Source organism: Wyeomyia smithii, chromosome 1 (assembly GCF_029784165.1).
Source record: "Wyeomyia smithii strain HCP4-BCI-WySm-NY-G18 chromosome 1, ASM2978416v1, whole genome shotgun sequence".
Classification (NCBI taxonomy): domain Eukaryota; kingdom Metazoa; phylum Arthropoda; class Insecta; order Diptera; family Culicidae; genus Wyeomyia; species Wyeomyia smithii.
Genome location: NC_073694.1, coordinates 6,542,443 through 6,567,637, shown reverse-complemented (window position 1 = coordinate 6,567,637; position 25,195 = coordinate 6,542,443). Strand labels below are relative to the sequence as shown.

Sequence of the window (25,195 nt, the reverse complement as noted above, 5' to 3'; positions counted from 1 at the left end):
CGATATGAAAACGATGACTGGTGAGTTATTAGAGAATAATCAATTTCTCATAGTTTTACTATAAATATGATTGAAATGTATTATTTTTTTGAAAAACAAATATATTTTCTTGCCAATGTTGAATATAACTTACCCGAACTATTACACAAAGGCTGTATTTATTGGCAATTAGAGACCTATGAAGTGTTACGAATTTCCCTAGAAACCGCTATACGAATTATAAGGCATAAGTTTCAATACAAAAATAGTTTAAACTAAATTGTTATACAATTGTTTTATTGCAATTTAATTCTGTGCAATATTTTATTTGTATTGAATACATTGAAATTTCATGAATTCATGTTGTCATATCGTCAGTTGAATTCAAAACTGGCGCAATTCAAAATTCATAGTTTCGAGAAAAACGCGTTTGAAAATTTGCGTCAAAAATTTCTTTTTTCATTTTCGTGAAAAATTCCAATTTTAAGACTTCCCATTTTTATTGAACTTGTTTGGGTTTATCATGTGCATGTGCATAACCTCATTTTTCTGTCTTTTTAGGGAAATTTTAGATTTAGGCAATAAAGGCACATGTATTTATATTTCTGGAAATATTGTGAATTTTGAAACGGGTCTTTGTGAGATGAAACTTTTTAGTATTTGGCATCGTTTGCCATCAATTACTAAAAACTGCAAAATTTTGAGTTGTGCCAGTATCGAATTCAATTGACAATGTTAACGTTTATAATCTTCACTACAGCGCTATTGCATCTCCGTATGGTTAGGAGATACGACGCAGTTAGTCTAACCGATCTAGTTTTCTCAATACATCACATTTATTTTCCAAATGATAATGGTTTTAAAAATTTTGGTTGTGCTCTGTAGATTGTTAACCAAACATCTTTTATTTCTTGGTTGAAGTACAGAAGAATTGTAGGAACGCTGCACGAAATGTCAACAGTTTCTTATACGCACTGTCATACATCTGACCGAGATATTTTTATTTTGAGCTCTACTTCAAAAATTCAAAATTGACAAATATTGTGTGTAGTGATTCAAAAAATGAACGAAATGTCACTTTTGTCTTAACGGATTTTTAGCACAGTTATATAGTTAGAACTGTGTGAAAAACTAGTTTTTTTCCTATACAAAGAGTGGGTAGAATAAATAATAACAGGTTTCTGGATCGCATGGGACTACTTCTTTATTCGCTGATTGGAGCTCATTGAAATTTTTGAATATACGTTTGAAGAGCTATTTATTCACTTACTTCCGGAAAGCTCCAAGCACTCTGCCAGAAGAAAAATGTTGCATGGTGTGTGATATTAAAAACTGTACATTAGGGCAATGTTATAATGATGTACATCTTGCAAGAAGGTTTCGAAAAATGTTTTCGTTATTTGAATATCCTCACAAAGTTTCTCTAACAATATAAATAAATTTTCAAAATGTAATTAACGTTATGTCACGTTAGACCATTTTTGGGCTATCGAAAGCTAATTTTTCCAACGATTAATTGTAGAAATTAGTAACAATTTGGCTATAAATTTCGTCATGCGAGTCATAAGTTATTATCGTTCCCATATATTTATAATAGTTTTTGAGATACGATGCCTATGTTGTTATTATTGAATTCTATATTCAATTGCAGACTTATAAAAATTGCAGATTTTTTGTTGGAAATCCTAGATAGAAAATTTTGAATTGACCTAATCTTATTTTGCAGATGTCGATATGAATTTGATTTACGATCAATTTAAAATACAGTCATACCTCGATATAAGGCAACCACGATATAACGTAACTTTTTTAAATAACTTAAAACTAAAGTACAACAATCAATTATGGGGTGTAAAATGTACCGAATAAATGTTTTCAGTAAGTTTTGAAACCAATAAGTGCCGTAAAATGGGGTGAAATCATTTATTTTCAATGTTATCAATGACTGGTTATGTTTGTTCACGAAAATTGTCTTAAAGGAGCATAAGACAGGTTTATATATACTACTAGGTGAGGGAGAATATGTTTTTGCGCACTTTTGAGTAACCATTAAAAATTTAGCATCAATGAAAAAAAAATTTTTTTTTCGTGCTTCGATATAACGCAACTCTCGATAACAAAAAAAAAAAGTTTATCGAGGTATGACTGTATCTCTGAAAATATACGGATAGGTTACTTAAAAACATATGGCTGCCGCCAAACAGGTTTTGATAGTTTTAAAAATTCGGAGGAATTCTCGATGTTCCAAGGATTTGAGGCGATGGCAACCGCAGCATTGGGCATGTGTATCTACAAGCTGATGGTCGATCAAGGCCGTGAATATTGTTCCGAAAACCAAAGCCGTTTCTACAAAGTGAAGAGGATCCAGATAGAGCCAACAATCGCATAATACTGCCCCGCCCCACCCCAACGGAGTTGCAGAAAGGTTTAACCAAACCCTGGTTGAAAAGGTGCGGACGATGCTGAAGACTCGAAGTTACCAAGCTGCCCTGAGTGGTGTTTTTCTCATGAATCGAAGTCCTACTTCTGCTTTATCAAAGGAATTAACTCTAGCTGGAAAGTGGACAGGAACAAAATCAAATCTAGACAAGGTACGAATCTTTGGATGTCGAACATATGCCTGGATACCCAATTGTTATCGCAAGAAGCTTGACGCCAAAAAAAAAAGAACTGGTGACGGATATAACATAGGATAACGATTAACAAGCAAAACATAAGGAAAATTTTAACAAAAACCTGGCTTAACCTGAAATTGAGTGGATCGAGCAAATAAAATAACATTCTGTAGTGATAATATCACAAAGTAGATAAGTTGTTTATTCGCTGCTGAACCAGCAAATTTTTTGCAGTTTCTGGTAACTTTCTTAGCAATGCCAATGAATGTAATAGGTATACAATTTTGTTGATAACAAACGTTAAATTGTCACTGTGAAGAAAAAAGTAATAGTCTTTCAGGGTGAACTAAGTTTGAACAAAAAGTGTCATTTAGTAAGGTACGTCAAGCTTAATATAGAAAAAATCTCAACTCATCGGGCACAAATTTGTTCGTCCTGAAAAGGACGGTTTCGTTTTTTTTTTTGATGGGATATAGTCGCTTAAGCCTTTTTCTCGGTCTTCTTGGGCAACAGAACGGCTTGAATATTTGGCAGGACACCTCCCTGGGCAATGGTGACACCGGAAAGAAGTTTGTTCAACTCCTCGTCGTTACGGATGGCCAATTGCAGATGACGTGGAATAATACGGGTCTTCTTGTTGTCACGGGCAGCATTTCCTGCCAATTCCAACACTTCAGCAGCCAAATATTCCATCACGGCTGCTAGATATACGGGAGCACCAGCACCGACGCGTTCGGCATAGTTTCCCTTTCGCAGTAGTCGGTGAATACGACCTACCGGAAACTGAAGACCAGCACGAGACGAACGAGACTTTGCCTTTCCCTTAACTTTGCCTCCTTTACCGCGTCCAGACATTTTGTTGTAGCAGAGTTTTACTTATCTTGTATCTTGACTGAGAAATAGCGTTAAACTGATGCCAACCATAGGGTAAAATTTTCTTAAATACCCTACAGGATGCAAAATAATGATGAGAGGGTTGGGCTACGCACGTATGAGAATGGAAGAATTCGAAAAAAGGGCTTCACAAACGTTCTGTGCCTGCATAAAAAGGTGACTCACCGTCGCAACAGTATTAGTTTCTGTGAAGCACGCTAAACAAAAACATCTATCGAAATGCCACCAAAAACCAGTGGAAAGGCCGCTAAAAAATCTGGCAAAGCCCAGAAAAACATTACGAAAGGCGACAAGAAAAAGAAGAAGCCACGTCGTAAGGAGAGCTACGCCATCTACATCTACAAGGTCCTGAAGCAGGTCCACCCAGACACCGGAATCTCGTCGAAGGCCATGAGCATCATGAACAGCTTTGTGAACGATATTTTCGAACGCATTGCTGCCGAAGCTTCTCGTCTGGCTCACTACAACAAGCGATCCACCATCACTTCTCGCGAGGTTCAGACCTCTGTTCGTTTGTTGTTGCCAGGAGAATTGGCCAAACACGCAGTCTCTGAGGGTACCAAGGCTGTTACCAAGTATACCAGCTCCAAGTAAATGTTTCTTGTCGTAACTAAACAATTCTACGCAAATCGGCCCTTTTCAGGGCCAACAAATATTTTTCGGAGAGAGCATTTGAATCTACATTACTTATGAACGGAAGTTTCACGCATAAATGTTCTATTTAAATTTGAAGTTATTCTTCCATTAGAGTCAGAATTGTTCTAGCTGTCGTCGTATGTGGGTGACAGTACCGGTACTGGCTCTTCAACGATTACCTCGGACGAAAAACCTCAGGAAACGGTGTGTCGGACTAATAATGAAGCAATAGTATAAAGCAAAATAACGATATTCAAAATGATTGTCGCGATCCAGTAACAGAAACGCATCGAAGACTCCAACGCATCTTTTGTGCTGAAGGCCCCTGTTTAGGGCACAGACTCAACTCATTCGAGGTCATGTAAGGTAAGTTATCTAATCTATGTTAAAATATACCAACCAGCAAAAAGCCTAGTCTTCTCGCTACAGATACAGATGGATGATGTGAACATTGAATGGTTCCAAGGATTGTGCTACCTAGGATCAACCAACGATGAGAAGTATTTTATCGATAACATATTGACTACTGAAAAATTGAAAAAAATGTATCCGTTAGTTAATCGGTGATCAAAATTATTTACGGAGAATAAACAAACGCTTGTACAAACAAGTAGTTCAACCGAAAGTTTATGAAAAAAGAACAGTTTGCCGAACAATACGCATATAACTGTACTGTAAAACAGGTAAAAACACAAATGAAAAACACATGATGAATCCCTTATACTGTTCCAAAATATGTTGAAAAGATGTTGAATATGATCGTCACTTTGGTAGAAACAAATCAAACACATTAATTTTGGCTAGATTCAGAAAAGCTTGCCTAACCAGTAGGCAATACAAATTTTGAAGCTTTTTTGTTAGGATCGATACAATTCAAAAAATATTCAACAAATTTTAGTGTCTAAGAGAGAAGACGAGTCAAAGTTGGTATCTCTGTTAGAAAAGGTGCGCTTTTTTCCAGAATATAGAGTTATTTACAACGTTTCAACGTGGTGGTTAATGCCAAGTTTGATCACGATGTTCAAAAATCAAGTAATCAGGAACTTTTGATGTAAGAAAAGGTTGCTCCTGTATTGGTTGTGTCTAAATTCGATTGGTTTACAACAGAACGTCGAACGAAATATAAGAATTTGTTTCAAGTAAACCCTCATAACTTGTGGCCTAATAACTCAATTTATTTCAAGTAAACCCTCATAATTTGTGGCCTTGAGAAAAAGGCCTTTTTGTTATTGTAGTTCGAATTATTTTACCTCAAAATCCGTACAGAGTACTAGAGGGTTAATATGTTCCATTTTTCTTGAATCTCTTTGTGTCTCTTATGTGCATATAATAAGCAAGTTATATGAGTTATAACCATATTTTTTTTGCCTATCTTGAGATATTTTAAATATGTGCAATAAAGGCACATCTACTTATCACTAGATTTTTTGTGAGTTTTCAAACGGGTCTTTGTGAGATAAAAGTATTAGCCATGGTTTGTCATTAAAAACTCAAAACTGCAAAATTTTTAGCACTGATATTATAAACAATTGATAAATTACCAGTAGTATTTTAAACAGAGATGTCTGATATTTTCAAATGGGATTCAAAAGTTGATTCAAATGGAATTTAAAAGTTTATCCGTGGAAATGACTTTATGCTAGCAGGATTGAGTAATCTATACTAAGTTCAGGTATATAAACGATAACCTGAAACTTATCTGTAAAATATTAGGCTGTACAGGATAAGTAGACCTCGGAAGGATACAGTAAACTTGAAAACAAAATACGGAATTAACGAGAATGATATGGAGTCATCGTTAGTTCCTATGATTAAAATATTCAGATCTTCATTCAAAATGTTGGTGGCCCTGACAAGGGCCGTTTGTTATACAATATGAGATCAAACGAAAGCCGATAGCCACTTTAGGCACGTTCACCCCGGATACGGCGAGCCAATTGGATGTCCTTTGGCATGATGGTGACACGCTTGGCGTGGATGGCACACAGATTGGTATCTTCGAATAGACCGACTAGATAAGCTTCACTAGCTTCCTGCAGAGCCATAACGGCCGAGCTCTGGAAACGCAAATCAGTTTTGAAGTCCTGGGCAATTTCACGAACCAAACGCTGGAACGGAAGCTTGCGGATCAGAAGTTCAGTCGATTTTTGATAACGACGGATTTCACGCAGAGCAACAGTTCCTGGACGATAACGATGAGGCTTCTTCACTCCTCCGGTAGCCGGGGCACTTTTACGAGCTGCCTTTGTGGCCAACTGCTTACGAGGAGCTTTCCCACCAGTGGATTTACGAGCGGTCTGCTTTGTACGAGCCATGATAAGTTTTGTTTTTCAACCGAAACAATCACTTTGAGAGTAAAACGAATAATGACGAAAAAATTCATTTTGGCCTCTTTTATACTGCACCCTATCCTACTGTTCAACCAATCAGGAATGAGAAACATCGGAAGTTTCTTACCCTTTCAGATATAAAAGCGACTGAAGGTCGGGCTCGGCATTAGTTTCGTTCGTTCGTTCAAGCGTTCAATACACAGTAAAAATGACTGGTCGTGGTAAAGGAGGAAAAGGACTAGGAAAGGGAGGCGCCAAGCGTCATCGCAAAGTTCTTCGTGATAACATCCAGGGTATTACCAAGCCCGCTATTCGTCGGTTGGCTCGTCGTGGAGGTGTCAAGCGTATTTCGGGTCTAATCTATGAGGAAACTCGTGGTGTGCTGAAGGTTTTCCTGGAAAACGTCATTCGAGATGCTGTCACTTACACTGAACACGCTAAGCGCAAGACCGTCACCGCCATGGATGTCGTCTATGCACTGAAACGTCAGGGACGCACTCTGTACGGATTTGGAGGTTAAATAATTCGAACTACACAACAAAAAGGCCTTTTTCAAGGCCACAACATAATAAATGAGGGTTTACTTGAAAGAAAATTTTATAATCATGTAGAGAATCTCTGAAATTTTTATATTTCGTTCGACATTCTGTTGTAAACCAATCGAATTTGGACACAACCAATACAGGAGCAACCTTTTCTTGCATCAAAAAATTCCCGATTACTTCATTTTTGAACATCGAGATCAAACTTGGTATTAACCATCACGTTGAAAGGTTGTAAATTACTCTATATTTTGAAAAAGCGCACTTTTTCTAACAGAGACATCAACATTGACTCTTGCCAAAATTAAGGTGTTTGATTTGTTTTTACCAGAGCGACGATCATTTTCAACATATTTTGAAACAGTATAAGGGATTCATAATTTGTTTTTCATTTTTGTGTTTACCTCTGTTTTACAGTACAGTTATGTGCGTATTGTTCGTCAAACTGTTCTTTTTTTATAGACTTTCGGTTGAACTAGTTGTTTGTACAGCGTCTGTTTATTCTCCGTGAATAATTTTGATCATCGATTAACTAACGGATATTTTTTTTTTTCAATTTTTCAGTAGTCAATATGCTATAGATAAAATACTTCTCATCGTTGGTTAATCCTAGGTAGCACAATCCTTGGAACCATTCAATGTTCACATCATCCATCTGTACCTGCAACGAGGAGACTAGTTTTTAGCTGTAAGTCGAAGTTTGGGTTCCGATTACATTTTTAATAACGGCTTTTTGCTGGTTGGTATATTTGAACATAAATTTAATAACTTACCTTACAAGACCTCGAATGAGTTGAGTCTGTGCCCTAAACAGACGCCTTCGGCACGAAAGATGCTTTGGAGACTTCGATGCGTTTCTGTTACTGGATCACGACAATCATTTCGAATTTCGTTATTTTGCTCCGCTGCGACAACCGCGATTTATGGCATGTCAGCGAGTAATTATTGCTACATTATTAGTCAAATACACCGTTTCCTAAGGTTTTTCGTCGATGATTATTCCGGGGTAATCGTTGAAGAGCCAGTATCGGCACTATCACCCACACACGACGACAGCTAGAACAATTCTGACTCTAATGGAAGAATGTCCTCAAATTTAAATAGAAAATTTATGTGTGAAACTTCCATTCATAGATAATGTAGATTCAAATGCTCTCTCCGAAAAATATTTGTTGGCCCTGAAAAGGGCCGATTTGCGTAGAATTGTTCAATTACGACAAGAAACATTTACTTGGAGCTGGTATACTTGGTGACAGCCTTGGTACCCTCAGAGACAGCGTGTTTGGCCAATTCTCCTGGCAACAACAGACGGACAGAGGTCTGAACCTCACGAGAAGTGATGGTGGATCGCTTGTTGTAGTGAGCCAAACGGGAAGCTTCGGCAGCAATCCGTTCGAAAATATCGTTCACAAAGCTGTTCATGATGCTCATGGCCTTGGAAGAGATTCCGGTGTCTGGGTGGACCTGCTTCAGGACCTTGTAGATGTAGATGGCGTAACTTTCCTTACGACGTGGCTTCTTCTTTTTCTTGTCGCCTTTCGTAATGTTTTTCTGGGCTTTACCAGATTTTTTAGCGGCCTTTCCACTGGTTTTTGGTGGCATTTCGATAGATGTTTTTGTTTAGCGTGCTTCACAGAAACTAATACTGTTGCGACGGTGAGTCACCTTTTTATGCAGGCACAGAACGTTTGTGAAGCTCCACCCTTTTTTCGAATTCTTCCATTCTCATACGTGCGTAGCCCAACCCTCTCATCATTATTTTGCATCCTGTAGGGTATTTAAGAAATTTTTACCCTATGGTTGGCATCAGTTTAAAGCTATTTCTCAGTCAAGATACAAGATAAAGTAAAACTCTGCTACAACAAAATGTCTGGACGCGGTAAAGGAGGCAAAGTTAAGGGAAAGGCAAAGTCCCGTTCATCTCGTGCTGGTCTCCAGTTCCCGGTAGGCCGTATTCACCGTCTACTGCGGAAGGGAAACTATGCCGAACGCGTCGGTGCTGGTGCTCCCGTCTATTTAGCAGCCGTGATGGAATATTTGGCTGCTGAAGTGTTGGAATTGGCAGGAAATGCTGCCCGTGACAACAAGAAGACCCGTATTATTCCACGTCATCTGCAATTGGCCATCCGTAACGACGAGGAGTTGAACAAACTTCTTTCCGGTGTCACCATTGCCCAGGGAGGTGTCCTGCCAAATATTCAAGCCGTTCTGTTGCCCAAGAAGACCGAGAAGAAGGCCTAAATAATTGTACTGTCGAACCAAATGCACAAAAAAAACGTCCTTTTCAGGACGACCACATTTGTCTACGATGAGTTGATAATTTTATCAAAATTATTTTTAGTATAACTTAATCTTATTTTATCGGGTTAGGAATTTTACGTTAAACGTAAAAAAAACATTGGTCTTATTTCAAATCCCCACTTAATATTTTTAGTTCTAATGAGCACATATCGTCAGTTAAATTCAATACCGGCACAACTCAAAATTCATTGTTTCGAAAAAAACGCGTTTGAAAGTTTGCCTCAAAATTTTCTTTTCTCATTTTCGTGAAAAATTCTAATTTTAAGATTTCCCATATTTATTGAACTAGACCCAAAGTCTGTCATGTGCATGTAATGAGCAAGTTATAAGAATTGTAACCTCATTTTTCTGTCTTTTTTAGAGATATTTTAGATTTGTGCAATAAAGGCACATCTACTTATATTTCTGGAAATATTGTGAATTTTACAACGGGTCTTTGTGAGATGAAACTTCATAGTATTTGGCATCGTTGCCATCAATAGCTCAAAACTGCGAAATTTCGAGTTGTGCCAGTTTTGAATTCAACTGACGATATTATGGGCATGTATCAGTTCGAACTTCATTATTTCTAACTTTATGAGACTGACATTTTCTTTAATTTAAACAGCAGAACCGATTTTAAAATTTAACAACTGTTACAACATTTCCCAATGAAATATGACTGTTGGCAAACATCCCAGGTAATAAACATTAAATAGGAAGCGGCTTCCATGTCTTTACACGAACTTTAATGTCTCCGAAATGAAGACAATGTTTTCACATCTAGCAACTCGCTCATTATGTTTTCTGTTATTCTGCTTTATGCACTAATTGCCAGTTATTTAATTCGAAAATGAAAAAAATTCGTAGAGATTCAAGAAAAATTATATAAGAAACGTTAATGCTTACTTAAAGATTGGTTAACAATTAGGCAATAATAGGCACATTTAGTTTTTAACTAATGGGGCATGATCATAAAATAAATTCACATCGACAAAATGAAGTTAGGTCAGCATTCGAAGCGGTCTGCTTATGGACAATTTTCGAATACCTGCTTTGCTAATGAAACAATCGACAGTAGTAGAATTGAAGAACCTAAGGAGTATTAGAGTTTACAAAGCGTATTAAAATAAATTTCTGACAGATTGTTTTCAATATGTGCCCTCAATTATTGATATCAGAATCGATCCACACATTTCTGTCCTTTTGATGTTCAGGTTTAAAATTCAAACTGACCGTATAAGATTTTGTGGACTCTTTCCAAGAATTTGTTAACATTTGTGTAAAATGAATACACAAATTCTAACATTAACAAACCATTAATATCTGTAAAGTAAAAGCATCGTATTATAAACATTAAACAAGCTCAACTTACTGCGTAGTATCTTCCATCCTATGCAGAGGCAATTGCGTCGTAGTGTTTTATATCAACGTTGGCATATTGCAATGGATAATAAAGCAAAAAATTCAATCTAATAACAATATTACACAGAAAAAATATTTGCATTAAAATGAATTGTAGGAGAAATTTTACAATTAGGTTATTTTAGTATTAAAACTCATGCTTCATAATCTGTATGGTGGTTTACGAGCAAAGTTGTACCACATCATGGGTTGTAAATCGTTAGTTTTTACAACGTTGGTGTAATAGTTGGAGTGTGATAATTCTGGAAATGGAAAGGAAATATGTTCGTTTTTCATGTAAACAATACTTTTTGATCAAATTAGTGGTAAAAATGTGAAAAATAATTCATTTTTTAACAACTCGCCAGTCATAGTTATTGTATTGGTAACTTCGAGGCGCATTTGCGTATTAACCTGTACGGATCATCCAATTGTTTTACTCGGCTACAGATACTTCATTTATACTTAATGGTTCAGAGAAAGTACTTATGTTAAACAAATGCTTAGTTTCAAACAATTAGATGATTTTAAATAGTCATATCAGGAAATTATCTTCCGCGCGTTCTCAGCTGTTTGTCTACCTTCGTCAATGCTTTCCCTAGCACGGACGACAGAAAAGTATACCTGGCAAAGTAAGGGTAATTGTTTCATTATTCGTATTTTGTTTTATCGCTCTTCAGTAAGATTTCGAAAACCTCAAAGTGAAGTATAATGGCTGATACTGCTGCTCCAGTTGCTGCTCCGGTTGCTGCCTCCCCGACCAAGGCACCAAAGAAAGCTAAAGCGTCCAAGGGAGACGCCAAGAAACCGAAAAAGCCATCGACTCACCCACCAGTGAACGACATGGTTTTGGCCGCTATCAAGACCCTCAAGGAACGTAACGGATCTTCGCTGCAGGCCATCAAGAAGTACATCGCCGCCAACTACAAATGCGATGTCGCCAAGTTGGCTCCGTTCCTAAAGAAGGCCCTGAAATCGGGTGTCGAGAAGGGAAAGCTGGTCCAGACTAAGGGAACTGGTGCTTCCGGTTCATTCAAGGTTAAGGCCGATGCAAAGAAACCGGCTGGCGAAAAGAAGGCCAAGAAACCGAAGAAGGAAACCAAGGCCAAGAAACCCGCTGGCGAGAAGAAGAAGGTTGCCAAGAAACCAAAGGCCACCGCTGCCAAGAAAGCTGGTGAGAAGAAGGCCAAGGCAGCTCCTGCTAAAGCTGCCAAAAAGGCTGCTGGTGTGAAAAAAGCTGCTGCTCCCAAGCAGAAGCCCACGAAGCCGTCGAAAACCGTAGCCAAGAAGCCGAAGACTCCCAAGCCAAAGAAGGCTGCTCCGGCCAAGAAAGCTGCCCCAAAGAAAGTCGCTGCCAAGAAGTAAGTGACCAATGGAATAACCAAAATTTGGTTCAAAACAATCAGTCCTTTTCAGGGCTACAAACAGTATGAATGAAGAAGTTACTTTGGTTTAGCTCTCTGCAATATGCAAATGCTGTATGTAATTATTTTGGTTACACGTTTGTCAAGATGTTATGTGAATATTTTTTTGATTGTCAGGAAAATTTTCTTGCTGCTCACAAGCAAAGAATTCTTTTTACTGTCGGTTTCGTGCAACACTGGCACAACTCAAAACTTTGCATTTTTGAGTTTTCGATGGCAAACGATGCTAAATACTATTAAGTTTCGTTCCACGAAATGCCGTTTCAAAATTCACAAAAAACCCAGAGTTTTGAGTAGAAGTGTTTTGCTGCACAACTCAAAATTTCTCTATAAAAGTAGTAAAAATAAGGTTATAGCAATGTGTATAAAGTCGCTTTTTATGCGGGAGATACGTGCCGCGTAAAAAAAAACCGCGTGAATTCCGAAATCCGCGTAAAAAAAACGCGTAAATTCCGGAATCCGCGTAAAAAAAACGCGTAAAAAGCGACCTTAGTGTAGTTTGTTATCTGGGGAGTCATTCATGCACACGTCTACGCGTAACATATAATTTGAATTCATTTTAGTTCAAACCAAAAAAATTTGTATAATTGACAGCCAACCAATTGATCATCTCTTTTTAACTTTCCCAACGTTGAAGTTCTATTTTTACTAAACAGTTTGATATTGCACTGGAAGGTTCTGGACCAATAAACTGTGAGTTATATCCTTGTTTTGCAAGTTCCAAGTGCTTTCAACACTGATTGGCTGTCAGAGAAAATACAAATATTTGCATGTCTGCATTTACTAGTCAGACAAACATCCGCACATTTAAGCTTTCATGCTTCTAAAAAGCTTCAATAAATACTTAAAAAATGTTTAAAGATTCATAGTGTTTTTACCGAAGTCCTTCTGAAAAAAAAATTTGTGCACTAGAGGTTTAAAGATTGCAAACATCTCTGCTTGAAACATTGGAAACAAGGATATCTCCTAAGTATTTAACCTGTTCACTAAATGGAATTTCTACTCCTTCAAGCTTGAGGGTTTTGAACATTGAATATTCTCTTTCTAGTGAAAGGTACGATTACAGAATTCATCGGGATCCTCCTGTATAAACATCAAGACTGGGTATACTTTAGACCAGGGCTGTCCAACGTACGGCCTGCGGGCCACATCCGGCCCCCGGCTTCTTTTCTCGCGGCCCGCGTAAGTTTTGAAACACGTTTCACATTTGGCCCACGTGTTGATGTATTCGGATTGGAATTTGTTATGAAACAAAACATCTTTGTATAATTTAAACTTATTTAACGAGTAAAGACATCCTGTTTTTAGTGTGTTGAAACTTTCAATCCGTATCAACATTTCAAAAATGAAGAACGACTTCAAAATAATGGAGACAGTAAAAAAATAGTTGTCGTTCATCTTTATCAGCCTAGAATTTTGAATCATGTTTGCGGATTTCGGTATCAGATTTTAATATCAATATGGCACGTGTTATGGAAAAAAGCCAATAGTTTCAAGTTTCTCATTGATTCTCCGAGCTCACGTAATTTTAAAATCCTACAACAATTAAAATAAATCCTGTTTTCCCATGAGAAAAATTTCAAAAAATCTATGTTTGTTTTCTATATTTGTTATGGCTGTGGCTTGTATGTTTACTTTTATCATGGTAAGCTTCAATTTGTATCACTCTTGATTTTTCAATCTAAAACGGACTGGCTTTGAATCAAAATCAAAGTTAACCAGCATGATATTTTAACATATATTTGTACATAATCTAAAAATTAGCTGAAATTTGAAAGTTTTCAAAATTTTGGTCCGACAGCTGTTGTGGATTGTGAAATTTGGCCCGCGTGTCAAAAAGGTTGGACAGGCCTGCTTTAGACCCTTTTACATTCTTTTACATTTTTTCCGAAACTTTGTTGTCAAACTTTCCTCTAACCAAAAAGCCCACAATCTTGAAATCTTTTGCTCCCAAGCTTCTGAGAGGATCATCTACCACCAAAGACCACATGAGTGGCGAAAGAACACCTTCTTGTGGACATCCTTTCGTTGCCTTTACTGTTATAGACGAACCTCCTAAATCAGAAGAGATTTTTCTTTTTGCAAGCAGAGTATGAATTCAGTTAACAATACTCGTGTGAAATCTCTTTTTCCTCATTGCACTAGATATTGAAGAATAGGACGCGTTACCAAAAGCACCTTCAATATCCAACAAAAAGCACAGAGCAATTTCTTCAGATACAAGTAACTTTTCAATTTTCATAACCAGCGTATGAAGCGCTGTGATAGTGGATTTTCCAGCTTGATAGACAAACTGGAACTTTGGAAGCGGTTTCAGCACTTTCCAGTCCACGTGGTATGTGGATCGCCCCAATTATAACTTGCCAGAATGTTTTTGAATCCCTAATATTTCACCTTTTGAATGAGAACCATGTCTAGTTCCTCCTTTTTTAATTTCCTGTTAAGGACAGTCGAGGCGCTTTTTGCTAACTTAGCAAAGCAGAAGCAAGCATTTCCGAAAAATATATCCCGTTTGGTTAGATTACCGAGAGATTTTCCAATGACAGTTTATCAACCTTGTTGAAGATTGGTTTTAAAAACTTTTCGTTTTTATCGTGGAACGAATTTATTTAATTTATGTAGGTATTTATTTATTTTGTTAGTCCCATCGGATTTTGTAAACTGGCCCACTGTGTGTTAGCTGCCCACACAAGTAAGTCACTTGTATCCTAGCGTAAGCGCTTATATGCTGTGCACAAGAAATCTTTTGTCAGTTGCATACAAGGTTTTTTGCCAGCTGAAAGTTTATAGCATGATATTTCAAGCTGCAAGTTTATAGCTTGATAATCTCATGCAAGATTAGTATAGTAGAATGCAGTTTCTGCCACTCACCAGTTATAAGCTGTTCTTTTGTTTGCTAACTTTGTAACAAGTACACATATAATTTAAATTTACAATTTTCACTTCTTATATTACGTTTCTTTTCTTCTTTATAAATGTTTAGTAATTACTTAGTTTGTTATCGAATATAATTTCCAAAATAAAGTTAGAGTTAAAGTATTATTAATATTTTTTGCAAAAGATCTTTGACTCAAACACCGCTAGCAAGATCACGGTCAAAGTAGTAATTGGCATAAAAACTCAAAGAATGAGATCCCCGGTGCTCGATTTCTCTAATTGCCTTTCTCCACCCATGCCATCGACGCGACGAGATGCTTGACCTAGCCGAAAAAGTCCACTGACCTTTACGTCTGCTGAGAGAGACACTTTTGCGCTCTATCCTTTGGGCTGGGACTGGTTGGCGAGATGAAGAACGATCGCTGGAGAGGATCATCTTTCCTAGACAAGACGTTCTTCGTGCTTCTCAGCGCGGTTGGACGATTTTCGCGATACTAATTTCCGGTAACGAAGTTACCGAAAGGCGGTTTGTCTGAGGACTTCAAAGCTGAGACCTTTCACTTTCGTCTGACTAGTGGTAGAGGTAGGAGTGGTTTTCATAGATCGGTCGTGATAAGAATAAAGTTTGAACAGGTGAATTAGGCATGAAATCCTTAACTTAGCTTAGTGATAACTACCCTTTCCGTAGATAGTCAGGTTGTGCCCGTGTGAAAAGACGTGAACCCAATCGTGCTCAGAAGGTAGAAATTCTCTGTGTTTTTAAAACCCATGAGGTAAGCCGCCCATTCTCGACCGGAAGGCAATTTGCCTAAAATGCCACGTGTGGCTATCCTTTATATAACTAGCTATAATCAGCACGGCGCACTAGTGACACCCAACCGCATCGCCAGCAACCGTCAACCCACCGACAGTCGGACAGAGATCCGGCTAGCCAAAAGAGCGGAAAAAGGCCAACGACACCACGTTCCCGGAACAACCACCTATAGGCCGATCAGGGATCGGCAACTGCAGCCAACGACAACCGTGAAGGAATAAAGCGACGAGCAGCAGAGGAATAGGGATCCGCGTGGGCGGATCGGACTAATCGACGCCAGGAACAGCGAGCAACGGACAGGACGCAGCGAGCGGCGATGCCGCCCTCAGAAAGCATTCTCAAGTAAACCCCGGGTATTGAGTGAGTAGCTGGTTTTTGATTTATCCATGCGCATGCGATACTAAATGTCTCCCTAATAAAACGAGGGTGAGAAGCAAGCGAGTTTGCCCACCGCTTACCCCCTACCCCCAATCGTGGGTGAAATTGAAACAGCACGGGGCACGTGATAAGAGCTAGCTAGAATGATATAGAGGAAAGGGAATAGAGAAATAGTTATGTGCTGACAAGATGGAATAAATGTTAAATCATGGTTTGAAAGCAAATAGAATTATAGTTATCATTTAGCGAAACTAAGATGTTTTGATGCGCTTTATCACAGTTCTCGGTTAGGTTTTTCATGCTGTTCGGTCCGTTTACTTTCTTATTTTTTTCATGAATTTACTGGAGAGGCTGACTCCGATATCAGCCAAGGCAACTCCCAATTCGCTGATAGGCAGTCGAGTGGGAAGTTGAGGCTTTGCCAGGGATGAGAGACCCCCCCTTGTGTAGTATCGGTGAGATCTAAAATCGTGTGTTAGGACGCCGAAGTCGTCGCGTCAGTCAGGTTTTCCGACGCAGGTGTATGCGGAGTACAGCGAGAGTTTTGAGTCTGCCAACTTGCTTCCCCTCCCTAGGATAGGGATAAAAAAAAGGAACCTTCTCCCAAAGGTCTCAGGTCGGGCAATCGTTAATCGTAGTGGGTGGTCTCTCGCATGAGAGTGGCGCTTAAGCCACCCACTTAGCACCGGGGTGCAGGCAGGCGGACCAGTTACAACTTTTATAGCACTTTTTGACTATCGCACACTATGCTGGAACACTATGGTCTTCAAATTTTTAACTAATGAACTTTATCAATTTAAATATATACAAATATCGACTTTTATTGATACAGTAAACGATGTTTTGAAGTAGAATACTTCTCTCAGGAAGTTCGGCTACATAGTGATGTGAAATGAAAATCTAAAACTGGAAAAAGGGAGAAATATGTCCAGTTTCAAATGCTAATAAATCGGTTAGTTTTCGATGGATTTCCTTCGTTTTTGCAGCAATCGATTAGAAAATCTTCTAAGATTCCTACCAAATGCATGAAATTGCAATTTTATCATTCGAACTATTGTACTATTAAAAATTCTTAAGCCTTGTCAAAACACAAAATTCGACCTCTGATTGGTCGTTATACCGCGCTTTCCCAAGCACGGTCGACAGAGTTATGGACCTAGTAAATTGGGAATGCATCATTTGGCCTATATAAGAGCTTCATCAGATAATAAACAAACATTTCATCGGATATTAAATTGAACAACTGAAATTTGAAGAACACAAATGATTATTTGAAGAGTTAATATTTTCTCGTTTCGCGCTATAATCCAAAGTTAATTATCTTCATCTACATGCATACTCTGACTATTATTACGTGTTTGCGTCGCTTAGTGTTTGGCTACGGTCATGCAGAACGCAAATAACGGCGCGATGCGATTCGGCAAGACGAAATCTATTGATATGTATAGCTCTACTTCGCCTTAAAAAGAGCTGTACATTTCACCACGGTAAGGCGAATCGCATCGCGCTGTCATTCACGTTCTGCATAATCGTAGCCTTTGTTCCGTTCCCGTTTAATGATGTCGTATTAAATGTGCATATTACAATTCGGCAGGAGTTCACTTCTCATTTGCACAAAATGTAAAAATATTCAATGAACTTCATTCAAAATATGAAACAAAAAGAAATTACAATACTGCCAATGAACGGTCAACGTTTATTTACTAGAAAAAATGACACGCAAGCAGCCGGGTTATCTTTCTTGTAAAAGTATTCTACTTTAACCTTGCGGTCGTGGCTTTGCATACAACCTTCCTGTGATTTTTTCTTGTAATAACAAAAACCACTGTGTTCGCCGCGGTGGTGATGATGGATTTTTTACTTTTCTTCAATGTTGTCGTTTTAGCTTAAAAAAAATAGAAAGTGTCTACAAAAGTTTGAGCCTCGCGCGCGGGGTACACAGATAAACATTGATTATTTCATATTTATATCTGTACATAAAATCAGTTAGTTTTTTTTTGTCTAACTGGTTTATATTGTGATTACATTAATTCTCTATAGAATAAATCGTCTAACTCAAACGTTTGTAGGGGTATGTGGCGGAACCATCATCATCACCAAGTACAGGGTGGCGGAATCATAGAAAATCGGGGAATATATTTTTCGATTAACGAAATCAGGGAATATGAGGGAAACATGACAAACAATCAGGGAAAAAATTTGACCGCAACACTGTGGTTGTATTTTGAGACGCTGTAGTCGTAAATGATCAGCAAAATACATGGCAATGTTTTTCTCTAAGATCTAATTGGAAAAGTACCAGACATGATCAAATTTGAAATAGCTTGACGATTGACCTGTGCTTTTTTTAGTAATGCTAATGCTGTTAAAATTGATCTGCACAATCTCATTTTTTCTTCTATTTTTCCCAGTGGCATCCCGATGGTCAATCTGAGTGTTCCACCGCCGCCGCTTCCGATGCATCAACCGCTGCAGCAGCATCATCTGTTTTCACCATTGTTCGCAGCCGCGTTTACTTCAATGCAACAACAACAGCCACCGGGTGTGGGAGGAGGAGGAGGATCACCGTACACGGCGATATCGGCAGCAGCGGGTTCCGGTCTACTGGTGTCTTCTGTGCTGGGCTACGGGCAGCAGTCGCAGCAACAACAGCCGCAATTTCCGATACAGGCATACTACGGGTTACCACCGTCAACGATGGCCACCGGAGGACCGCTGCCGCAATACGGTCAATTGATGGGTCCTCCACCGCCGTATTATTATTAGTATTATTACTGCCATGATTTTATTAAATACTTGTTTTACTATATGAGCTGATTAACGACGTGTGACATGTAGAAATGCAGGGTCAGGACAGTTTTTTTCTCTCTTAGATTTTATTTCGTTACACGATTTTTTTTAAAGAACTGTATGATGATTTTATTCTCTTTTTCAATCATAGTCACTAAGGAAGGTTTTCTTGAGAAGGAAGTATTTCAACCTTTGATACTAAGTTTTATGGATTTTTTAACACTCACTAATGTTTTGTTCTTTATCAATAGTAATGAATAAACAATTTGTAGTGGTTGTTTCGCAACACTCTGCGAAAGTACATGGTTTCAAATTATTTGTGCCACATTCTATAGCTTAATTTCTTCGATGTGATTTCAAGCTGGAACTTGACTTGATTACTGTTTCGAAGAACTTTGAGGACTGTGTTGGAATTCGTTCTCGATTGGGGCTCGAGAAGTTGACAGGATAGAGACCAACCTTTACGCTAAAATGTACATTGTGTTTAAAAAAAACTGTTTAAATAAGGTAAATTTAATTTCTATACCCACCTGTAACCTCGAAGCCATTGAAGAAATTGTCAACGGAGTATCAATTCAAAACCGAACACATTGCACTTGTCGATCAGGATCGTGGCCAACAGCAACTGCTTCGGAAGGAATCTATCCGATCGTTGCATGGTGCGATGCATGAACCATGCCTGAACCATGAGCGGCGGATAGCCCCGGCTTCGCTGAATAGAGAATATGCAAACCAACTCAACTGTAAAGATGATTTTTTCTAAATTATAATAGAATAAACCACTACAACCTGTCTATCTGATATTGCAGGGCACGATCAACCACATCCGGCCCAGTTTCAGGATTAGCCGGATAGAAGAAAGGTCCACTCAGAGTGATACCCACGTTTTCCGCCTGTTCCTTACGAAAACGACGTAAAGATGGAAAACAGAAGCGTGGTTGAGAAGACCGTTATGGACGCAGAGATGTTAACCGACACCGGGGGTGTGTACCAAAGGACTCTCGGTACCGTTGCCGTATTCCGTTACACAGGAATCCCGTGGTTCGTTGTGGGTAATCCAGACCTTGGCGCGATCTCCAAAGTAGCGAAACAGTGTGTCTGCGTAGATTTTGAAGTACTGGACGAATAACGGACACCCACATCGTAATGAAGCATGGTCACCACTGGGGTAATGTTTACGTTTAGCAGGTCTTTCATCAGATTATTTTAGTATTGGATTCCATCCAGTCGTAGTGAGGACAGATCTCTCTCCGGAAGAATCCTCGACCATGAGATAAAGAAACGATAGAAAGTAAACTGACAGGTAAATAAAAACAATTTAGTTAAAAATGTCTATAATTACTAGCAGGATTTGACTTACGCCCACTTCTTCCAGCGCAGCGATATCATTCTGGCAGCGATGGTACGAACCGGCAACTAAGTCTCTATTTGCTCCGTCCACTATAGCGAACCTATACATTAGAGAAATGACAAGACACTCACCGTTAAGGCAACTGTAAACATCAAAACGGGCGAGTTGTATCATATTGCATTGCCGTTATCCGTTTTGATGTTGACAGTTGCCTTAACGGTGAGTGTCTTGTCATTTCTCTAATGTATAGGTTCGCTAGTCCACTACCAGCTCCGGATGCTGGTGGGTGTAAGTTTCCCTTTCCGTCCTCATTCCAGCCCCCTTCGATTTGGTAAGTGGCGGTTGCCGCTTCGAACGCAAAAAAGAAGGACAAGTTCTGTTGCGTTCCCTGAACAACGGAGAAGGGCAAAAAAAACCTTCACAACCAGTAGCTGATGATCGTCAATTTCATTGCGTAGTGCGCAACTCCGACTGTGCAATCGCAACTGATTGTTTCTGACCACAACACACACTTCTTTACTGGCGATAGCAAAGCCGATGCAATCATTCATAAATAGTCTTCTAGCTGCTATGGAATAGAAAAAGAAAATGCTGCCTTTCTGCGTGAAAAGATTCTCTCCTGGACTCAGACAGCACTTTAATGAGCTTATTCACCAGAGGGCTGGTAGCTACTTTGAGGCTGTGCACGGAAGGACGGACTGGAAAAAACACTGCTAGTAGCAGTAGCAAATTTCGTGGCTTTGGTGAAATTCAAGACAATCGTGTCGTTAAAAACTAGCCTGAAACTTCCAACAATTCAAAGCGGAGTTGTTCGTGGGCTGCTCGCCATGGACGCGGCTGATATTAAAATGGGCCTTGGGCTCCGCTGTAAACTACAACCATTAGCAGTATTTCCGATGGCCACACACGATACCGCTGGTAGATGTCGAGGTTGCCTCTATCTGGATTCTGGACCATCTCAAGAAGAGAACAACTACTCTGGGAGCACTGGAAGCCGCACCAGCTGCCCTACTACAGATCCTGAATGAAATGTGTGACAAGACAAGTTACAACAGTGCTCTACGCGACTGGAATAAATGCGCACACTCGGTGAATCCGTTCCAATTAAATTGTTGCCTTGGAATGCTCGCTCTATTATGCGGAAATCAACTTCTGGATTTCGTGGTTCGAAACACACTTTTCTTTGGCAGGCTAAAATTCGAGATTATCTATCCCGAACAAAAGCGCTATTTACAAACAAATTGTATTGTCTATATTATTGTTTGCCTCTCCCTTTTGGGACTGCAACAGAAATGAAAACAATCAATGAACAATAATTCGCAATGAAATAAGGTTTTGAACAAAATTGTCCCTTGTCAGGAATACGACACAACACAATCTGTACCAAACTCGATAAATTCTAGATTAGTCTTTGTTAGGAGTAGGTTAGAGCTTCATATAAAGCAAACAAAAACATCGAACATTAAGGGTGTGCGAAACTGGCTTTTCTGGTGTCGAAACGAAACGAAACGAAATTAACCCTTAATTTCGGTTTCGCCAAATTAGTCGAAACGAAATCAAGGTGGATTTCGAGTTCTCGAGACGAAACGAAATTGGTCTTCAAATTTCGCGAAATTTCGCGAAATTTCGAAAACTCTAAAAAATGTTTTTGAAACATAGCATTACAATGATTTGAATCACAAGGTGCTTACCTGGTTGACGAAGAGTAACGTAGGTATCAGATATCGAAAAACCGACAATGACAAGAATATCAAAAATGGAAAACTATTATCTTGAAGGATATACCTATCCATTTATATTAATTATATTGCAGGTAATAAAAGCGCGATAGATACAAATGATTTAAAGTTCACACTTGAAATATCTTTGTAAATAATAATTTAATAAACTTCTGAACTGATTCTTTTGGTTTGAATGAAACTATGTTTAAAATAGTAATCCTTCTTAATAGCACTTTCATTATTCAAAAGCCAAGTTTTGTCCGAGAGCTCAAACTGGAAAACATGAGAGATGGTAGGTAGGTTTTCAACCATTCCTGTGAGTTTTGGTGTCCCTAGCAAAGATAACTTTTTCAATGACTTGACTTAGTTTTTCCCCAAGCAAACGTAGAAGCGACGAATCCGATAAGCAATTACTCGGCGCCTTTTGATGCATTTCTGTATTCTCTAAAAGCAGCAAAATTCACCGGAATGGTTAAAAAGCTGTAACACCTTTTAAGGGCAACCATTTTGAGCTTTAGGGAAACTTTTTTTCGCTTTTGTCGACCAGTGTTATTGAATTTTTTTTAACACCGTTTAGTCAGATTAGACCAAGTGACATCCTTATCTATTCGAGGAAAATAAACTTCAAGTTAACTATTCTGTAAACTTTGAAGTTGTCAATATTTGTGCGCACTTTTTTTTTTGTATAAAAATTACAAGAAAAATACCGGAACGATGAAGATATAAAGAAAAAAAGTTATATATGTTCAAAAAAAATTTTTTTTCACAGCGTGTTTATTTTTGGAAGGACAATATTTTTCTCTACAACTTTGCCAGAGACACTATGCCAATCAAACAAACTGTTTCGGTTGTAAAAATATTTTAATTGTATAAGAGTGCTCTATTGGAGATTAAAAATATTTTTTCAGCTAAATCGATTTGTTTGTCTGGCATAACTAGTGTCTCTGGTAAAGTTGCAGAAAAAAATGTTGTCCTAAAAAAATATGCCCTGTGAGTTTCAGCGATACCAAAAATAATAAAATGCATTTGGGGCCATTCCTAAACTACGTGGTCATATTTTGATCCCTTTCAATCCTACTAACCCCCCCGTGGTCGTTTGGTAAGCCCCCTCCCTCCAGTTCCCCTCCAACTTTAACCAGGTGGTCTTTTTATTTGCCAAGTGCCCTAACGAAAAATACTCTGAACATACATGTGAGGTAAAATTTTGAAAAAGCAATTCTAATCAGACTGTTCCTGTTCGCAATACCGATAAAAATTGAATAATTGATTAAGTGAAGACGACAATATTTGTGTGACAAACTCGATGCGAGTGAAACTTTGGTTGTATGTTAGCTGATTCTACACTAACAATGATTTTGCCTTGGGCTTGAATTAATAATTTTTTGCCTATAATGTATGACGAACGGGCCTTTCAAAAATGCACTATTTCATTACCGTAACTGAATAATTAAATATTCTTCAAATCTCGTTGTTTTTATTTTTATTGTATTTTAATACTAATTGTGGATAGGCCCGTTATCCTGAATTTTCCAGAACAAATAAAGATAAATAAAGTAAAAGAAAACGCCACATCTAATTAAAAACAATCAGAAACTTTGAAGAGCAAAATGTTACTCATTTTGATTTTCATAAAAGAATTGATTTATGATCTTATTCTGCAAATATATGTATAATAAAGTATGTAAAATTTATCAAAAAAAATGTTAACGAAAACAGATTATTAGTCATTGCGCAAATTGTAAATAGAATTTTCGGTAATATCATTTTCTCAAAAACAAAAATAACAAATAGATAACGGTTGTTTAATTTTTAATAATATTTCATTATCTTTAACAAATAGGGTATCGAACGTCTTCGTCAGTGGTTTTCTTCGGCCCCATTTTGCATAAGATTGCTGAAGAAAAACTGCCGAAGAAAACCACTGACGAAGACGTTCGATACCCTATAATGATTTCATTACCTGAAAGTAATTAAAATACGCTATTCTGTTGAGTATATTCAGAATGATTTTCAATACAATTTGTTGTTCAGTATAAAAATAAATAAAATTTATTTAAACAGTTTGATCATCTACGATAAATTTTACAATTTTTTTGAATGTTGAACAAAATATAAACATCTTTCTTTCTTCTATCTGTTCACGAGCATCCAGGTCTTATATATTGTTTCCAAGACCAAGGCGTTGATTTTTTTACCGGTCATTGAGTATTGAAATATATTTTCAGGAAAAATGTCACAAATCCCCACGCATTGCAAAATAGAATTATTATTCTGTGGAAGTAAATGCCATATAAGGCAAAGCCTGTTTAAAACCGAACAAATATTTTCTTCGTTCGGGTAAATTTGAAATATGTTTCAAAAATTTGATCACAGCTAATTGCTGACAAATCGCAAACTTTCCGTGACACCTATGAATTATCAAGTCGTGCCAAGTAAATTTATTAATCAAAAAAAAAAAATGCGAAAGCTTTATTCTTGGTGGCAATAAAAAATCATAAGTCAGAAAAAAGACCACGTGGTCTTTTCGTCTTCTATGTCTACAGAGTTGATAAAATTGAATCTCTCACAATGTTCAAAAAAAAAAAACAAATGTATAATGAAAATACCGTAAGAAAAATAAAGAATGTTGAATCCAAAAAAAAAGTCTTCTATGTCTGACTTTTATTAGTAAACCAAATATCTGTTGAGATTTATTCAATTAAATTTATAGTCGCAACGAGCACAAACCAGAAAATAATGGAATAATGTGCATCGGAAATTTGGTCCGAAATTTCGCGAAATTTCGTAATCGTCGAAATTGGAAGTTTAATTTCGCGAAATTTTAGGCGGAGTTTAGCGAAATTCAACGAAACTTTTCGGTAATTTCGCGAAACCGAAATTTCGCGAAATTTCGGGAAATTTCGAGTTTTGCGAAATTATACGAAATCATTCGAAATCTCGCACAGCCTTATCAAACATATGAAACAACGACGAAAACTAACTGTAGGTATCAATCAAAATTTTGAATAAACAAATATTGTAAGAATAACAAGAAATTAAACAATGTCAATCGTTGAAAAATAGAATTTCTTGGAACATTAAATCTATCCAATCCTCAAGCAACAGCAGCAAGTGAGTGGGGTAGTGGACTTTACATGAACCACTCAAGTAAAATGCTTCA

At 37.9% G+C, this 25,195-nt stretch overlaps 7 protein-coding genes across 8 annotated transcripts; 5 read left to right on the top strand and 2 right to left on the bottom strand.

Moving 5' to 3' along the window:
* Nucleotides 1-2,858: 2,858 nt before the first annotated feature.
* On the bottom strand, nt 2,859-3,493 carry LOC129733132 (histone H2A). The gene has a single exon (XM_055694733.1). The coding sequence runs from the start codon at nt 3,447-3,449 to the stop codon at nt 3,075-3,077; it is 375 nt and encodes a 124-aa protein (XP_055550708.1). The 5' UTR covers nt 3,450-3,493; the 3' UTR covers nt 2,859-3,074.
* A 192-nt stretch (nt 3,494-3,685) lies between these two features.
* On the top strand, nt 3,686-4,734 carry LOC129733046 (histone H2B). Of its 2 annotated transcripts, none has more exons than XM_055694595.1 (2): nt 3,686-4,490; nt 4,554-4,734. In XM_055694595.1, exon 1 carries the CDS (start codon nt 3,708-3,710, stop codon nt 4,080-4,082), a length of 375 nt encoding a protein of 124 aa, XP_055550570.1. In that variant the 5' UTR covers nt 3,686-3,707; the 3' UTR covers nt 4,083-4,490; nt 4,554-4,734. The 2 variants fall into 2 exon arrangements, with proteins under 2 accessions (XP_055550570.1, XP_055550579.1); XM_055694604.1 differs by having other exon boundaries at nt 4,540-4,734.
* A 1,913-nt stretch (nt 4,735-6,647) lies between these two features.
* LOC129733202 (histone H4) lies at nt 6,648-7,028 on the top strand. The gene has a single exon (XM_055694859.1). The coding sequence runs from the start codon at nt 6,663-6,665 to the stop codon at nt 6,972-6,974; it is 312 nt and encodes a 103-aa protein (XP_055550834.1). The 5' UTR covers nt 6,648-6,662; the 3' UTR covers nt 6,975-7,028.
* Nucleotides 7,029-7,062: 34 nt separating this feature from the next.
* Nucleotides 7,063-8,620, bottom strand: LOC129733059 (histone H2B). Its single transcript, XM_055694615.1, has 2 exons — nt 7,770-8,620; nt 7,063-7,657 (listed from the first exon to the last, which is right to left on the bottom strand). The coding sequence occupies exon 1, from the start codon at nt 8,596-8,598 to the stop codon at nt 8,224-8,226; it is 375 nt and encodes a 124-aa protein (XP_055550590.1). The 5' UTR covers nt 8,599-8,620; the 3' UTR covers nt 7,063-7,657; nt 7,770-8,223.
* Nucleotides 8,621-8,818: 198 nt separating this feature from the next.
* Nucleotides 8,819-9,971, top strand: LOC129733087 (histone H2A). Its single transcript, XM_055694659.1, has one exon. It carries the CDS (start codon nt 8,863-8,865, stop codon nt 9,235-9,237), a length of 375 nt encoding a protein of 124 aa, XP_055550634.1. The 5' UTR covers nt 8,819-8,862; the 3' UTR covers nt 9,238-9,971.
* A 1,378-nt stretch (nt 9,972-11,349) lies between these two features.
* On the top strand, nt 11,350-12,958 carry LOC129732967 (histone H1-like). Its single transcript, XM_055694461.1, has one exon. The coding sequence runs from the start codon at nt 11,392-11,394 to the stop codon at nt 12,043-12,045; it is 654 nt and encodes a 217-aa protein (XP_055550436.1). The 5' UTR covers nt 11,350-11,391; the 3' UTR covers nt 12,046-12,958.
* Nucleotides 12,959-18,435: 5,477 nt separating this feature from the next.
* Nucleotides 18,436-19,183, top strand: LOC129733168 (uncharacterized). Its single transcript, XM_055694795.1, has 2 exons — nt 18,436-18,523; nt 18,585-19,183. The coding sequence occupies exon 2, from the start codon at nt 18,595-18,597 to the stop codon at nt 18,937-18,939; it is 345 nt and encodes a 114-aa protein (XP_055550770.1). The 5' UTR covers nt 18,436-18,523; nt 18,585-18,594; the 3' UTR covers nt 18,940-19,183.
* The last annotated feature ends 6,012 nt before the right edge of the window (nt 19,184-25,195 follow it).

Coding starts and splice junctions, on each gene's coding strand:
- LOC129733132 (XM_055694733.1), bottom strand. CDS start 3,449: ATGTCTGGACGCGGTAAAGGAGGCAAAGTTAAGGGAAAGGCAAAGTCT.
- LOC129733046 (XM_055694595.1), top strand. CDS start 3,708: ATGCCACCAAAAACCAGTGGAAAGGCCGCTAAAAAATCTGGCAAAGCC.
- LOC129733202 (XM_055694859.1), top strand. CDS start 6,663: ATGACTGGTCGTGGTAAAGGAGGAAAAGGACTAGGAAAGGGAGGCGCC.
- LOC129733059 (XM_055694615.1), bottom strand. CDS start 8,598: ATGCCACCAAAAACCAGTGGAAAGGCCGCTAAAAAATCTGGTAAAGCC.
- LOC129733087 (XM_055694659.1), top strand. CDS start 8,863: ATGTCTGGACGCGGTAAAGGAGGCAAAGTTAAGGGAAAGGCAAAGTCC.
- LOC129732967 (XM_055694461.1), top strand. CDS start 11,392: ATGGCTGATACTGCTGCTCCAGTTGCTGCTCCGGTTGCTGCCTCCCCG.
- LOC129733168 (XM_055694795.1), top strand. CDS start 18,595: ATGGTCAATCTGAGTGTTCCACCGCCGCCGCTTCCGATGCATCAACCG.